This window comes from Penicillium cosmopolitanum (assembly GCF_028827165.1).
Source record: "Penicillium cosmopolitanum strain IBT 29677 chromosome Unknown utg000003l:1.0-3747932.0:1.0-3751027.0, whole genome shotgun sequence".
Classification (NCBI taxonomy): domain Eukaryota; kingdom Fungi; phylum Ascomycota; class Eurotiomycetes; order Eurotiales; family Aspergillaceae; genus Penicillium; species Penicillium cosmopolitanum.
This window is the reverse complement of record NW_026622673.1, coordinates 245539-261457: the sequence shown is the minus strand read 5'-3', so window position 1 is coordinate 261457 and position 15919 is coordinate 245539. Positions and strand designations below refer to the sequence as shown.

At 45.5% G+C, this 15919-nt stretch overlaps 5 protein-coding genes across 5 annotated transcripts; 3 read left to right on the top strand and 2 right to left on the bottom strand.

The window, feature by feature from the left end:
* Positions 1–505: 505 nt before the first annotated feature.
* Positions 506–961, bottom strand: N7509_000292 (uncharacterized protein; the record flags this gene model as incomplete). Its single annotated transcript, XM_056624939.1, has 1 exon — positions 506–961. The coding sequence occupies one exon, from the start codon at positions 959–961 to the stop codon at positions 506–508; it is 456 nt and encodes a 151-aa protein (XP_056493521.1).
* Positions 962–8330: 7369 nt separating this feature from the next.
* N7509_000291 (uncharacterized protein) lies at positions 8331–10184 on the top strand (the record flags this gene model as incomplete). The annotated part of the gene is made up of 1 exon (XM_056624938.1): positions 8331–10184. One exon carries the CDS (start codon positions 8331–8333, stop codon positions 10182–10184), a length of 1854 nt encoding a protein of 617 aa, XP_056493520.1.
* A 1602-nt stretch (positions 10185–11786) lies between these two features.
* N7509_000290 (uncharacterized protein) lies at positions 11787–12201 on the top strand (the record flags this gene model as incomplete). Its single annotated transcript, XM_056624937.1, has 2 exons — positions 11787–11801; positions 11980–12201. 2 exons carry the CDS (start codon positions 11787–11789, stop codon positions 12199–12201), a joined length of 237 nt encoding a protein of 78 aa, XP_056493519.1.
* Positions 12202–12226: 25 nt separating this feature from the next.
* On the bottom strand, positions 12227–13120 carry N7509_000289 (uncharacterized protein; the record flags this gene model as incomplete). The annotated part of the gene is made up of 1 exon (XM_056624936.1): positions 12227–13120. The coding sequence occupies one exon, from the start codon at positions 13118–13120 to the stop codon at positions 12227–12229; it is 894 nt and encodes a 297-aa protein (XP_056493518.1).
* A 2238-nt stretch (positions 13121–15358) lies between these two features.
* On the top strand, positions 15359–15910 carry N7509_000288 (uncharacterized protein; the record flags this gene model as incomplete). Its single annotated transcript, XM_056624935.1, has 3 exons — positions 15359–15474; positions 15535–15564; positions 15622–15910. 3 exons carry the CDS (start codon positions 15359–15361, stop codon positions 15908–15910), a joined length of 435 nt encoding a protein of 144 aa, XP_056493517.1.
* Between the last annotated feature and the right edge of the window lie 9 nt (positions 15911–15919).

Below are 15919 nucleotides of genomic sequence, written 5' to 3'. Positions count from 1 at the left end.
AGGGCTCTTTGCGCAATTTTTTGACAAGCGTACTTATCTCGTCACGCCCGGTTTCAGTCATTGCTTCCTGCTCTTTAAGAAAACCCATTAGCTCCCTCCTGTATCATACGCGATAAGTCTTACCGGCTCCAATTCCGATAAACTCCGGTCGCTTTAGTTGATTTAAAAGCGTACGTATAGCTTTTTGAGAAAGTTTTGAAAATACAGATCTATAATATCGATCTAGCTCGTCGGTTTTGCTGTACCGGATGGTCTTGGCTGAGGGGGCCATTTGGAATTCAACGGCGAGCGGTGGATTGCATGCGATCAATCTAGAGTAACTTGCAGCCCCTTTTATAAGACTTGAAAAGTGATAGCGGTAATTGGAATGATGGCTTCTTCGAGTATCTATGTGGTCTGTCCAGGGAAGACCAGGTGAGCGACATGGTTCCCAGTAGTTCCAAAAGTACATTTATTGAAGTGTAAATCAAATACGAGCCTATTATTATTGACAGAAAAGAGGTTCTTATTTTTTACCGAACAAACGATCTACCTCGAAAATTCTCTCCTGAAGCTCTGCTAAATGCCAATGTTGATCATCTTTCCTTTCGGGGTAGCTAAAGTAGCAGCCTTCCAGGAGGCTTTGGCGTCTGCGCACTTCCTGTGCTTCTTCCTTGGCGAGTACCGACAGTCTTCTTATATTTTTCTCGAGTACCTCCTTTTCTCTAGATTGATCAAAAAATATCTTGGCGGCCAGAGAAATTCCAAGCTCTGACATGAACATCTCTAGCATGCGTTGACGCAAGCCGAATGGTGGAAATTTTGCGTCAATCAACCCACTTGCAAGGACAGCGAAGTATGCCAGGTCTTTGTCTTGGTTTAATTTCAAGCTCTCATTGAGGATCGTATATGTAGATTCATCTGCCACCTCATCGATATAGCTCGCAAATGCTCGTGGTCGAAGGGGATCAATGCTACTCATTCTTGTGTTGTAGTTTATGGAAATATCCCAGGAATACGAAAGATTGCACGTTCTTTAGAGAAAGAGTAAGGTAATTTTTCTTCTTTGGAAATGGGGTGGAAGAAGCTTTTAAGCAACATGATTAGAACTAGCTTGTGTACACTGTAACAATCTTGTATCAAATCGCAATAGTTGTTAGACTTGCACAGAAAGAATGCTTGGAAGAGATTCTTATCAGAGCTCATCATGGTTCTCGGAAGAGAATTGAACGTCAAGGCCTGTTCCTTCGAAAGATGCAAGATGCAATTTACTGCCATGATACTTGATGACTAGCTTTCGGAAAACCTGATCCGATGTAACCTTGCTTCATGCTCTTTCAATGTTCGTAGTTCAGCATAAATCCTTCCATTGCAATCTCCTTTCCAGCATCGTGGCGAATCTTGAAATTGTGGGTGCAATCTTCCATGTTCCAGCTCATGGTTGGCTAATCGAAGCATGGTCTTAAATTCCTTGCCACATTCCTGACAGAGAAATTTATTTTCCAAGTTGATAAAAGATCCAGATCCGTTTTCGTATTTATCTGGGTATTCGAGCGAAGCAGAACTATATATCGCGTTATAAAAAGTTGGAGTCCGAGGTCGCAGTCAGCTTCACTCACTTTGAGGACCTCTCTGAGAAGTATATAGCGACATTCAGACAGATTCTGTCGGCTTCTGCCCTGCGTTGCTCGTATGACACTAAAATGTCAAGTTGAGGATTCACTGGCATGTCGGGTACATGGCAGCAACTTTGGAAAAGTGAGGCGATGTAGTATATCGATCCTATGATTTTCGGGGTTTCGTAAGAGTCCAAGCAAAATTGTGCCTCCCACTCTTTGGTATCGAGCTGCTCTAAGCTATTAAACAGCGCAAGTACCCTGCTCTGTGTTCCTAGGACGGGCAAAATCCTCATTCCATCATATCCAATCCACGCCCGTTGCTTTATCGCAATTGATAGCCAGTTAAATGCACCGTCTTCTGTAGATAGGTATTCCTGGTTGAACACACGAGCCCACATAGCATTGTAAAGCCACCTGCGATCTTGGTGTTCATGAAAAAGTACCGGAGATATTTCGAACATAGTCATGTACACGCTAGCCAGGTTTGCTCCTGCCTCGATACCGTATCTAGCCTTGAGTGTCTCCGTGATAGAACTTTGATAGCTGAAAACATTTCTGTTCGTTTCATCCAAAGACAACACAGCTGGTAAATATTCAGCCGATTTTTTAGTATTTCGATTTAGTAAGACCCACCGGATTGGCTTTGTGCAAAAAATGGACGAAGGTCAAATGAGTCCATTTTTCTAGGCCACCTCTTGTCTGTAATACTTCTTCCTCGTCTTGCTAGCCTATGAAACTGAAGAATAGTCAGCAACAAATATACATTCGGCTAGTATTGGGCAAGTTGACTTGATGGAATAACTTAAAGGTGGACAATTGTGGGAATTACACTCTTCATATAGCTTCTTAGCTAGCACGACTATTCTCGGCACATCTTCCGCTGGTTTTCCGTGAATGCTACAAACGCGTCGGCATAACCATCCATATCTTCACATTGCTCCTGATTCATCCATTTTCCTTCAACTTGCATCGTATTATTTTTCCTGAGTTCGACTCTTACTTGTAACCCATAAAGCGATGTCTTGGAGGACTTGATGCGCAAGACTCTAGCAATTTGCCAATTCTCGGGGCTATCCGACCTTCGAAGGCTGCCCGTATGAAGGTCAGAAACATTACAGCTTTTGTCGTTTGGTAGCTTAAAAGTATCGGGATATGTCATAGTCTCTTGCTCCCTCACTGAAAGCTGATGCTGTAGATATGTGGGACTATTCGGAGTGGATGGATTCGCGTTTTTGGATTCCTAGAAACGGTCAGCTCTATCCATTCGTGGTACTGTAGGACCTACCTGTGGCGAGCCAAAACAACTGCTTAAAAACTCGAAATTGCGGAAGTACTTCAAGAGATGAAACATAGCGGAGGTTCGATCTCAATCAATGTATACAGGTAGACTGAGCTGATTGGAATTTTTTTATAGAAGTCCATTGGGGGTATTTCCAGCTGTTATTAAATTACAGAAGTTCACAAATAATTTTCGTACTTAATCTTTTAATGATTAATCTTTTAGACCATAAAGTTTTGTCTGTTTACTCTTACAGGAATCAATGTAGCGAAAATTCGCAGACGCAATATTTTCTTTCCTTGTCACCCCTTCTCCACCTCAAGTAGCATCTTATTCGCCAGTTGCTCTCATAGGTTAGAGCTGGGGCAAGGTCAAGATACCGTAGTGTTGGACGCATTGAATGGTAGGTAGAAGATGTCGCGAATCAGCCAGAGAATGTAAACCATTGCCAATACCCATAATGAGGCCATGATTCTGTATGTCGATGAGCGCCAGGTCATATGCCGGATCAAGCGTCGGCCATTAGGACCTCGGATAGGCCCTTGAAGCGGGGTCGAAGAGTAGGTTTTTAACATCGAGGTAGATTGGTAACAAAGACGGTGGAATATTCAAACTCGAAGCAAGAGTCACAACATCATTTAAATAGATTTTTTTGAGGGAGCATAAATTTTATAGAATCAAACTCATACATTGAACACTAAAAAAACAGATATACCTCCAGTGAAAACTCAACTGACGGTAACAGAAAGAAAAAAAACTTCACAGTCCAACAGTCACTATCTGCTTCGCCCCCAGTCCCCGCTCCATATCATGGACTGAAAGGATAACTCATCTAGATAAGCCTCAACTAAATTCTCTGCTCTGGAATAATATTCCATTGTCTCTTCAACTTCGGGGAGGCGCCCTCTGCTGATATTGCTGTAAGGCGCTATAGACTTCAAAACTTCCTTAGTATGGTCGAGAAGGCGTAAATCCTCATTGACTGTCGAACTGGCAAGACTCAAGGCACAATCAGCGGCTTCGAGGCTCCCGATTCCAGATCGATACCAGGTAGCCTGCTGGAATGATTGCAGGACATTCCTTGCGAAGTGGACATGTTCTGACGAAGCCAAATGGGTATAGCGGAAGATGTAATAGAGTAGATAATTGACGCGGGCTTCTAATATTGAGAGGCTGCTCATTGTGGAATCTGTGTTTTGTTGATGCTGTTGAACCCCCAAATAACACTTTGCGTCTTTCAACCTCTCCACAAATCCAATTAGTTGTTGTTCTGAATCGATGTGACTAACTCTCGGGGATGATATACGCAAATAAATTAAATCAAGCTCGGGGTGAGTTGTAGTTGATGCGGAGGATATCTTTATCTGGAGCCCTATATCCTCAGGGATCCATTCCTGCTTAGGTGTCTGCGAGAGCTGTACATTCAGCGAAAAAATGGTCACCACTCCATTGAAGACATCTTTCTCGTTTGTCGCAGTAATCTCTAGTTTCTTGGCGGCTCTCCATACCATTCGCGCGAGGGCAGAGATAGAGCCTCCCCGATATGCTCTGATATATGAAAGTAATAACAGAGCTTTCAATCCGGTTATCGATAAATTTTTATCGATTTCAGCTTTGGTAAAACATTCCCACGCTTGCTGTTCATACTGAACAGAGATTGTATGGAGTAATTGGTCGTATTCATCTGGGACTAGACACCCCAGTGAAAGTATCGTAAAGAGAAGAGCCTGCCAAGCACTTGAAAAAGTCTCGGGGGTCTCTCTAAATTGGCGCCATTCGCCCTCAAATTGCTCTTCATCAACCACGCAGAACACCTTTAAAGCTCGTTAGCTTTCTGACAATAATCATCTAAGTTGAGTTACTGACATGATGGATTTGATTGAAAAAAGAAGCCTTGTACTTCTTAATGTCAGAATTTTTCGGAAGACCGTAACGTTTCAAGCTCGCTTTATTCGCGTCATACGCCATTCTGACCGCAGGTCTCCTTTGAGAGAATGAGTAAAAACTCCTTGGAGGAATGAGATAAATAATTTCAACTAACATGGACCGTACGCAAACCCGATTGAGTTTGAAGCAGCGCACGCAGGTATCTCCCTTGCTGCAACGAGTCTTGCTCTTCTTGCAATTATCGCAAGCAAGAAACAACCGTTGCGATATAGTGGATCTTCTTGCTGTCATGATGTGTCTCGAACTGATATCAGGAAGCTTCTGAGTCAAGATAATTTGTCCCCAGGTATGCGGGTGCCACTGTCCGTCCTAGATACTTGACAACAGGGTGGATACAATCTTTATATGTCTGTATTTCAGATTGCCCCTATACCTGTGGATCTTGATTGACTGCAGAGTTCTGAGTGTGCATAGTATTGGCTAAACCGAACCAACCGAGCCTCGAGTCCGGTCCATGCTTCTTGGAGTGTTTCAGCTGGCAGGATGGTGGATAAAATCTTACATACTTGATGATTAAATCCTGACACAGGATTTTCATGGGACGGATATCAATTTGTTTATGGCGAAACTCCTGTCGCAGGCACCACTTTGACTAAAGTGGTACCCCTGTCAGTGTGCGTCAGCGACAGGGGTGCCGTTTATGTGCCTTCCATTTTGCCGAAGAAACCATATAGTTTAGAGAATTTCAGCTGCCCGGGTGGTTTAATAATGTCTTCAATCCAACCTACATACATTATGGCTTAGTCAGCTAAGAGAACATCGGATTGTCAGTGATCGAGGAATCAATATTCCGTTTTAGGGTTCATGATTCAACCTGAATCGAAAAATTGACTAGACACTTTACGAGATTTTCGGATTTTCGGACTTCACTGGATAAGATCTAATAATTTGGATTACGTTATCTTGGTGGGGCCGGAATTGATCGGAAAGAGGATGATCCGCAACTTCTGTTTGGAGAATCTGGACGACTCCGCAATCTTCTACTCGATATCATCCTCTGAAGGCTGGCTCCCGGCAGTATTTGCCGCATGTAAGTCGCGATATTCACAAAATATTCCTTGTTGCTAGTTTATCGAACCTCGTAAAGTCGCAGAGGTCGGCCGACAACTTTGTCGAATCCTTTGAGGCCAGATTTTACTAGGACGAGAGATTCCATCCATCTCATTAACTAAGCCCTCCTGCTTTCTTCGCTCAATTTCAAGTTGTCGTCTCCCCAAGGATAAATATTGTCCGTAATTTCGCGAACTGTACGTTTGAAATTTTCAAACCACTGGTTCTGGCGATAACGAAAAATTAACCTATACAGCAAAGTTAGTGAGAAGTAACGTAGCGTGTCTATATGGGATTTTTCGCACAGCTCAGTTCCTTCACGCCGGACACGAAAGAACTCGTGAGGAAAGTCGTGGCTCAGATTCCCAGAATGTTGCTTAACCTCCATGTCAATGATAACATGGAGTTTTGGGTCGGCTTGTGGGATATGGGGGTTGGGGGGGTTGAATATGAATAAAGTGACGATTGGATTCTATCTCACTTGAAGAGTGCCCATGCTTTTCAAGGTATAATCGAGCAGGCTCATAGAGATCACGATCATTCATGTCAGCTTCACGAAGACGTAGAACCACTCGCTTCGCCTGCGCCATGTCGAAATGAGATGGAGAGAAGTTAGTCGGGCAGATTTATCAAAGGACAAAGCTATTTATGCTTTTGGTACGAAGGCGGTGACCAGATCTTCCAATCAAGTACAACGTTAGGGGGGAATCCTTAAAGCTGGTAGATTACTTCAATGGTACAAATAGTTCAAAGTAGTACTGAAAACTTAGGTTTATCGTTTGATAAGATAAAAATCCGGATCGCAGGATCACAGATATCGCGAAAATAGCCAATAGTGAACCTAGCCCAAGCTCAATTCTTCATGGCCCATCTTCCTCACTATAAGAAATTAGCTGTGGGAATTCAATTCCTAATGAAATGACTAACGTTAAACAATCTCGAGAATTTCAGAGCCTTCGGAACTTGGAGGTGTTTCGCCTCTGCAAACAGCGCACAGCCCTTCCTCGTGTCGGTCCAGTGCATCTGACGCCCGCGGCAAATCACGCATTCTGCCGGTGGGGGGGGATACATGGATGTCTGTCAGGTCGCTGAAAAGCATTTTGACAACGTTGGTATCCATACGCAATTGCATGGCCGCAGCCACCACGACCGTCGTGTAATTAGACAAGGAGTTCGCACATTGAGGATCGCTGAAGTAAAGAAGTAAAGATAATCTAAAGCTCTCTCCGGACACTGGTACGGAAAGGACGGGCAGCAACTATCATTTTATAGATTGGACAAGCGATGCTCGCTCTCCCATCTCAGAACTATGTCTCACTACGCGTGCAGCGCTGCGGGGTGCTGGTGTTGTATCACTATCGACCCCCTGTCTACTTGCAAGACTACCATCGATCTTTTCTCATTTCAATATATACTGTGCAGTATAGTCATTCAAGCCGAAGATCCGACTGAACGGAATATGGCGACACCACTATAATCAGAATAGCCAATGATAGATCAAAGCAAAACCCCCTGGGGATTTTGCTCCCAACTGTGATTCATCAGATCTTTCTCCACTCCACCATCAGCAGGGGAACGCCACTATGGCTAAGGCAGCCAATGATAGATCAAAGCAAAACCCCCCTGGGGATTTTGCTCTCAGCTGTGATTCATCAGATCTTTCTCCACTCCACCACCAACAGGGAACGCCACTATGGCTAAGGCAGCCAATGATAGATCAAAGCAAAACCCCCTGGGGATTTTGCTCTCAACTCTAATTGGTTGCTCCGGCTATTTGATGCTCATTCTCGATAGAATGCCTGACGATGAATATTTCCACCAAGTCGACCACGCATGAATCACCTGTATGTGGTCAACGGTGAGAAGAAGATTCGAAGCCTCATATTATCTTCAATATCCTAACAAATATTGGAGAGGGGGATACAAACACGGTGACCAAAATACCACAGACTATTTGAGCAGACCATGAATACCAATGGCACATAAAAAGAGTCAAGGGAAGAGTCCCTATTTATGAGGTGGAGTTCATGCAGCGACCTTTTCCTGGTAGGGAATATGCTGGTTTTAAAGAGCTAAAGCAGTATACTGAGATCAGAATGCGTGAAGGCCTGGCCCCAATCCTTCTGTCACTATCCGACTCTGTGTGACATGAGGTGCAGGTAACCCCGCTTCAAACTACCAATAGTACAGAGCAGTGAAAGGTCCAAGCACTCTAATGGGCATGGACTGATATTGGCTGAAAATCATCCCTCCGGGCAAGCCTCCCCTTAACCCCAATGTCTGGTCTCTTTTCGATCCTGTCTCTCCTCCCTGTACCCTAGGTCAACGACCTTATCTATTAAATGGATAACTCCACTGCTTTAGCAACTTTGCGTGAAGCATCAGATGACTTTCTTTACTCCCACCACGACGAGGCGGCCCTTGTGATAAGAGAACTAGGAGATAGATTAACCAAGATGGTCTCTTCTCGTGGATTGGACCCTTTAGAAATTCCTCGATGCATCTTCTGCCAAGGCAGAGCCCAGAGTTTGATCCAGGCCCCCGTTAGTGATTCAAGCAAAACCACTGACAATGGCCATCCCGCACAAGACCAGGAGCAACCCGAACTCAATAATGCCTCTGAGGACACCGCAATGACCGACAGGGATGCTGGGCAGGAAGATTTGCCGGCTTTTGAGCTTTACACAGCATTGCTGGGTGAAATCCCAGGGCTGTGGGATCTCATCCCAAAGCACCTGGATGAATGGATCAAAGACATATACCAAAGTTCTGGTCGCTGGATGATTTTTATCGAAAGGCTAGAGCGTATTCAAAAACCAACCACCGAAGACAAGCTCTGTCGAGCGCTTGCGCTACGTGGTCTAGCGCTTCAATTCTCAATTTTCGAGAGTCACTGCATTCCAAGAAGGAACAAGAAAAGAGATGGAAAAATCCCTAAATTTGTGAGGGATCACCTTTGTGCCCCTGAAAAGGAAATTAAAAGGATATCTCATTATATTCAAGCCGGTCAAAAACATCTCAAGATTGAAGAGGCTTTCCGGCACGAACTGAAACAAAGACAGAGTATCTACGCCGGGGAAGCCTATTCTGGAAGAGGTATATCTGCTCTAACCGCCTTGGCCATTACACCGTTCAGAAACTTGCAGTTGGGTGAAATCCCGAGATTCGTGGAGAAATTCTTCGCCAATGGCGCGAAAATAAAACTGCGCCTCCCTTTCCCGTTGATAGGGCCATCAAAGTCCATCGAAAAGGAATTCTGCCTCTTGGAGGTTGTGGAACGGGCATCCAGATGGTTCACCGAATTACAATCTTGTTTTCTCAACGTGACGATTCCTGGAGATCGTTGTAAAAGAAGACGACTCTCGTCTTACAGAGCTGATACACCTTACACTATGTCAGCGATGTGTGGCTCAGTCTCTACGAGTGAAGTATTAGGAAGCTTGTCTGGACCTCAGAATGTTCAGCCTGGGGAAGTACTTCATATCAGTGACCCAAATCTCAATGATATCGAGATGTCACATTTCCAACCACCGGCAATCGATGCGCCATTTCAATTTGGCAGTTCCGACCATTCAACGTCATACTTTGCAAGAGACGAGTTATTTGGCCTTGCTTCAAATAGCATCGTGAGCCAGACCGGCGAAACCAATGAGGCCAATGCGACTATGGAAGAGACAACAGGCTTTGACCCGTTATCAAGTGTTGCGCTGTTCACATTCCCTCTTGACAGCACTCTGGACCAAACTGGCGAGATGAATGGGGCGAATGCGGCTATGCAAGAGACAACAGGTCTTGACCCATTATCAAGTGATGCGCTTTTTATCTCTCAGATCGACAACATTCTGGACCAGACCGGCGAAATAGATGAGACCAATGCGACTATGGAAGAGACAACAGGCTTTGACCCGTTATCAAGTGTTGCGCTGTTCACATTCCCTCTTGACAGCACTCTGGACCAAACTGGCGAGATGAATGGGACGAATGCGGCTATGCAAGAGAAAACAGGCCTTGACCCATTATCAAGTGATGCGATTTTTATCTCTCAGATCGACAGCACTCTGGACCAGACCGGCGAAATAAATGAGACCAATGTGGCTACGCAGGAGACAAAACCATTAATAAGTGACAACAGAACCGGTCAGTCTGTCCAGGCCGAGCAGGAGACGGCGAAGAATATTTTGTCTGCTCTATTCCCCGATTTTCAAAACGACAGTATCTCAAGTGAGGCCGGACAAATGCCTTTGACCCCTCACACCACATCTTCCGATAGTGTCATCGTACAGGCTGGCCACAATGTTATAACCGTATAATTATTGGGATATTTTAGTCCGTGGATCCTTACGGAATATATGTTCAATGTCAAATATTATAGAGTGATGCGAGCTAATCATGACATAAAAGTTTTGCGATTCATATACAAAAGCGAGGCAGATACAGAAATGATCCCGCAAGGCAGGTTAAGGTAGAATGATGATCATACAATCTAATCGCGTGTCAAGGTCCAGGTTTTTAGTAAGTTGAATAAAACTCCCTGGTTTGAGTATCTCGCCCTCAACCTGGACGTCGCTGGATAGAGGGAAGAATAATAAGGTTCGGCCATCGGGCTTCGTAATCGATGCCTTTCCACATATTCGCAATAATAGAACAGAATGGCCCTGTACCTGATCAGACTCGTTTTCCCATTTGAATAGGTTGGATCTCAGTACCGTGATATATCCTAATTTCTCTAACAATGGCCGCGCTTTCACTTCCCGGGCTTTATCCACGCATCCGAGGAGATTGATTTTACCTTTCTCCTCCTTCATTTCGGCGCTAGAAACCCATTTTGCTAGCGATTCAAGTTCTGGAAATGCATCGGCTTGTATGTTGGTCGGCATGGCTCTGGTATATTTGACGTGGGTGTGCTAGAGGAGGCGGACCGTCAGTATTGTACTTTGAATAGCCAGCGAGCAGAATGGAGGAAAATACCAACAGTGAATATAAGTCCCGTCCGGTGGTCGCTTTGGAAGAAGTGATTCAATAACTTCCCGGGCGGCGGGGAAAAGGATGGTGGGTTGGTTTGATGCCCGAGGCTTTGGGTTCGGGTATGGAAAAACTAATATCCGCTAGTGCGACCCTAAGGTATGACTAGCATATGCAGCGCTATAGAGAAAGCAGGTTTATAATCAGGTCTTATCTTCCAAAAAAAAGGCATCGTAGATTCTTGAGCTCGTTGAAGCATCCGATAACCATAGCTTCACTCTGAAATTCTTGCCATAGAAAGCCGGAGATCCCCTTCCTGGGTCGGATATAGCCAAAACCTGCATAATAGTTTTAAAGACACACTTGAGGTTTTATATTGACCAAGGTGTGGATAGTGACTCAACTTTTGATTCAGCTGACAGGATTAATTAAAGTAACAGAGGACAGTCCGTTACCACCAGGACGCTGATCTAAGTGCCCAGTAAGCATCGTTGGGTGAAAAATCACTGTTGATACTGGCAAGAGTGATCGGCGTGTCGGGCTATGGTTTCGCTTTGAGTCTCATCCTGGAGATATCACCTGTCTGGAATCTTGGTCATTAGAAGACTCGCGCGTATAAAATGGAGTTAGTGGGTGCACAAGTAGCTCGTGGCTGTGAGCACGTAATCACATGTATCACTTACTTTGGGGGCCTCAACTTTTGAGGGGATTCTAAACCATTCATCGCCAAGCGGGTGGAAAGTCTTCCTCACTGGTTGGCACATGAGACACAGTGCATCCTGTGGCACGGGCCGCAACAAGCGGCTACCTCAGAGTTATCTACGGTCACGGAGGGGTAGGAAACCGTTTTAATTGGTCTATATGAGATGGAATGTGCATTAATAGGCCAGCAGAGAAGTAAGAGGCAGAGCGGGGTATACAGCCCCCACTGACGGTCGACACCGGCCAAAATGGAAGAAATATGCGTAAGGGCTTCTCCCACCAAAGCTCGCATATTCTTCCTACAACCTCGACAAATACTACATGCTCCCTTGCCATTTCGTGCCAATATAATCGTCCGGTCAGACCCTATTGTGCCAGCGGTAAGATACTATCGAGGCCCTCCTAACTCTGCAAACAAATTACTCACTGTGATGCTTCTAGATGGCGGATCGAATATCAGATTCAAGTTATGATGGCAAAGTCGAAGAAGCGAGTGTCGCTATGAAAATGGATGCAAAATCTATGAACCAGCTCTCTTCTTCCGGAAAGGCCGCGCAGCAAAAGAGAGGTGGAAAGGCAATAGCAAGTCTCCAGGCCGCAGCAGAGCAATTGAAGAAGGACGAAAACAACAGCCAGGGACAAAGTCTAAACCAACCAAGATAATTGCAGATATGCAGGAAGCAGTGATCTAGCATCGGAATGCTTCTTGTAGAGAAACGTCATATCTCTCTTTGTCTTTAACCTTTTGCTGAATCAAGGCGGCTGTATCTAAGGAAAAATATGGCATCGTGATGCTCCAAAACTCGGTTATACCATGACCATTTGTAAACTTAGGCTGAAGATGGTCATAAAAAATTGTGGAAAAGGCTGAAGGACTCGTAAGAGCAAGAGAATACCAGAACGTGCCATTCTCGAGTCCTTTCTTCATTGTCGGATACAGTTGGAAAGGGTCGGAACTCCTCTGTTCCTCCGCAAATATGTCCATGAATTCGGTGTGGAGGGCCTCATATTCACTTGAGTCGATCAAGTCGATGGCTTGGTTTGTTAACCAGTATGGAGGATGTATCATCTCAGCAGGTTGAGAACAAGCCCATTCAAGGTCTATTAGCCGTACAATATTCCAATCATTGTCAACAAAGATATTGCTTTGGTTGAGATCTGTGAGGTTGAAAAGAAAAGGCCCCCGAAAAAGCTCCCGGCTAAAGAGACAAGGCCAGATGCTTCTCATGACCATTAGTGCAGACGCTTGATAGAGTCCGTCTTCACGACTGTTGAGTGCGTTTGGCTGATAGCGAAGACGACTTTCGTGTAGAGAAAGAGCGTCGTGAATAAAAGATTCTATACCAAGATGTGTCGTGCCCCGGTGTATATTCACTGGAATTCTTTCGTTTTCCAATTGTTGGATTTCCATGGTAAGAGGCCGGTTGTTCAATTTTAAATAGCCGTCATCATCAATAGAGAAAGATCCAATCTTAGGTAGTGGAACTCGTGCCATAGTGAGAATAATGCGAGAAAGGCCTCGGAACAGGTTGGAGCGCAGAGTCGGGTTGAAGCGCCCTTCCTCCCATGTTGCTGAAAGCATGTTGCTGCTTGATTGACTGACATATTCGATGATAATGTAAGGTTGGCCGAGGATATTATAAGATTCGCTGGGATTCTCAGCGTAGAAGGATGGAACTCGATATCCTAGAGTCTGTAAAATCACTCGGCGCAGACGCTGGATGTTGCGAGAGAGGAAAGGCAGGCTGCTGAATTCGATGAACTAGGTAAAATATAAGCGAGGGTTCAGATTGGGGGTAGAATAAATGAGAGTGATACAGTTTTGCCGCTCGAAAGCCCATATCCATAGAGACGGGGATGGGGACAGTCGGGCAATTTTCTTTAAGCCATGTATAAGTTCCAACTTCACAACGAACTTTCTCATCCGCATTTCCAGGGCAAAAATACTCCCCAATTCGATACGGCAGAGGGAAACGAATCATCACCTGCCTCCCGACCGCTCCTGTCGAGTCGAAGACATCAGCCCGAATGCAAACATTAAAGCTTCCATGTATCCAGTCTTCCACATCCACAAGATGACACGAATTTTGAGATGCCAGACCAAGATGTGTGGTAATAAGCGACTTGATCAGCTCTCGGTTTCGGTACAGATAGGTAAAGAATCGGATCTTCTGATCTCTGTAGCCTAACTCGTGGAGAATATTAGCGTCACTGTCCTTTGCAACATCATATGTTATATCTCCTCGTAGAAGTGAACGGGGCTTCAACATAGCGACGATCTCAGGGTCCTGAGCCCAATAAATTGTAGGGTACAGCTCTCTTCATTGCCTCTAAAAGGGGCCCCGAATAAGCCCTCATTAACGGGAACGTTTCGCTCAAAGAAAGGAGTTAACGGTATCGGGGAAACGCTTTTCCACTTGCCGCGATTCCTACACTTCGGCCTGAGGCAGACACCAAGACCGCCAGCTTAAACCAGTAGACATCGAAATGCAGCCAGTCTTGCTGAGTAAATCGTGAGAGGTATGAAAAATACTGGAAGAAACAAATGAAAGTCTGAGATGGTAATTATTTGGAAACTCGAGCGATCACATATAAGGATTCTTCCGTATCGTCTTTCCCCAGAGTTCGATGCAAGAGCAGTTCACGTGCCTTGTGCCACTCAGCGAAACTATTCGGCCAAATTTAATCACGTGATCGTATACGATCCGGTAGTACTAAAGGAGGGGCATATGACGCCTTGTGTAATACGTGGTTAGCGCCCCCACCCCCAACCTGCCAGTGGTAAGGGAAGTGGTTCCTGGTCACGACGGACCGTGCCGTTTTTTGGTAGCCGCTTGGCATGAAAGTTTTGAAGAGCCTCTAATGATCTGTTTGTGAAGTAGATTTACGAAAATGGCTCGACTGATATTTCAGACTGACTAGTTTCGCTGAACCTGATCGTTCAAATCTTTAGCCCCCACACGGGACCGACAGAAGGCCCCTGCGGCCAATCTATTACCCTGTCTTAGCGCCGTGGAGGTGCGACCTGTCTGCGAAACTTGGCTGCACTCCCTCCCCTGCCAAACTCGTTGCAGATCTCGACACTTCTCGACGCTGGTTCGTCCGCTTTCCTGCCAAGAATTTCTCTCATCAACACATTGAGGCTATGTGCAGATGCCAAGAGACCGAGCGTTTCAGGGGGAAGCTTTGGCCCAATGATATTTAGAGCCAGCTCAGCTTGAGGGGTCAGTGCAGTGGTCGCTCTACAGGGTATGATTCTCACCCAGTCTCACCCCATTCTCACCCTGTCTATTGCGCACTCACCCTAATCACCCGAGTCGCGCGACGCTAAAGCGGCGCTCACCCCATTCTCACCCGGGCGGCACCCACCGCACTACCTGCTGTGTTTTAGCCACACGCCAGTCAGTAAGTAGTATGGTGGGTGAGAGCATTTCACGTTTATTTGCCAATCTTTATTTCTCTTTTCATTCGTTCGGAAATCCCACCATTATTTTGCATTTAAACCAAACATCATGCACGTGCCTGAACGCTAACATAGTCCGGCATTCTCCGTGCTGATTTCTACCCCGAGATGAGTTGTAAGGGTCACGGTGTCACATTGTGATGCGTGTTTCGATTCGATATCTCAGTTATTTGAGTATCACATAAATGTGGATCAAGAGCATTGTCGCTCAAGAAAATTAGGCGGACAGGTCAATTCCCTGGCAATAGTTGGCCCTGACTACCGCCAAGTTATCAACGTCGCGCTCTCTATGACGGTTGGCAATCTTACCAATCCAAAGGAGATGATGGACCAATCGGTCCCATCAATAGCCCACTCATGCCGCTTAGCCTCGATAGCGATGATTGGTCAAGCTTGGCTATCGGCTCCTGGGGTGCCACTATACCTGCTAACATTAGCCAGTGGCGATACAATAATGTCCATAGCGTACCCATGTCTCCATTTTAGTGAGCCCGGAATGGAGAGGATGTCATATGCTAACAGTTCAGATTCAGATATAGCTATGATGGATATTCAAACTCAATGTACAGGGTGTAGACCGGATCAAAACCTGCCGAAGGCACAGGCTGAATCACCACTAGAGAAGCGTGGAAGCTCATCGACAATCTCAAGAATATTGTCCACCGTCAAACTACGCCCCTCGGAGCCACTAAGGCCGAGCTACTAGGAGTGAAACACGACCAAGAACAGAATGAAAAGTTCCAAGAAGAAGTGCGAGCTCTGCAAATGCAAACCGAAGCAGGCCACTCACTGGCCCTGCGGGCCCGAACATGGGCCGCAATAGCGACCAATAGCGCCAGCTCACCAGGAGCTCATAGCCAAGTTTGGACCAATCATTTCTACGGAGGCTTTGCGAATGATTTGGATTAATCATAGCCT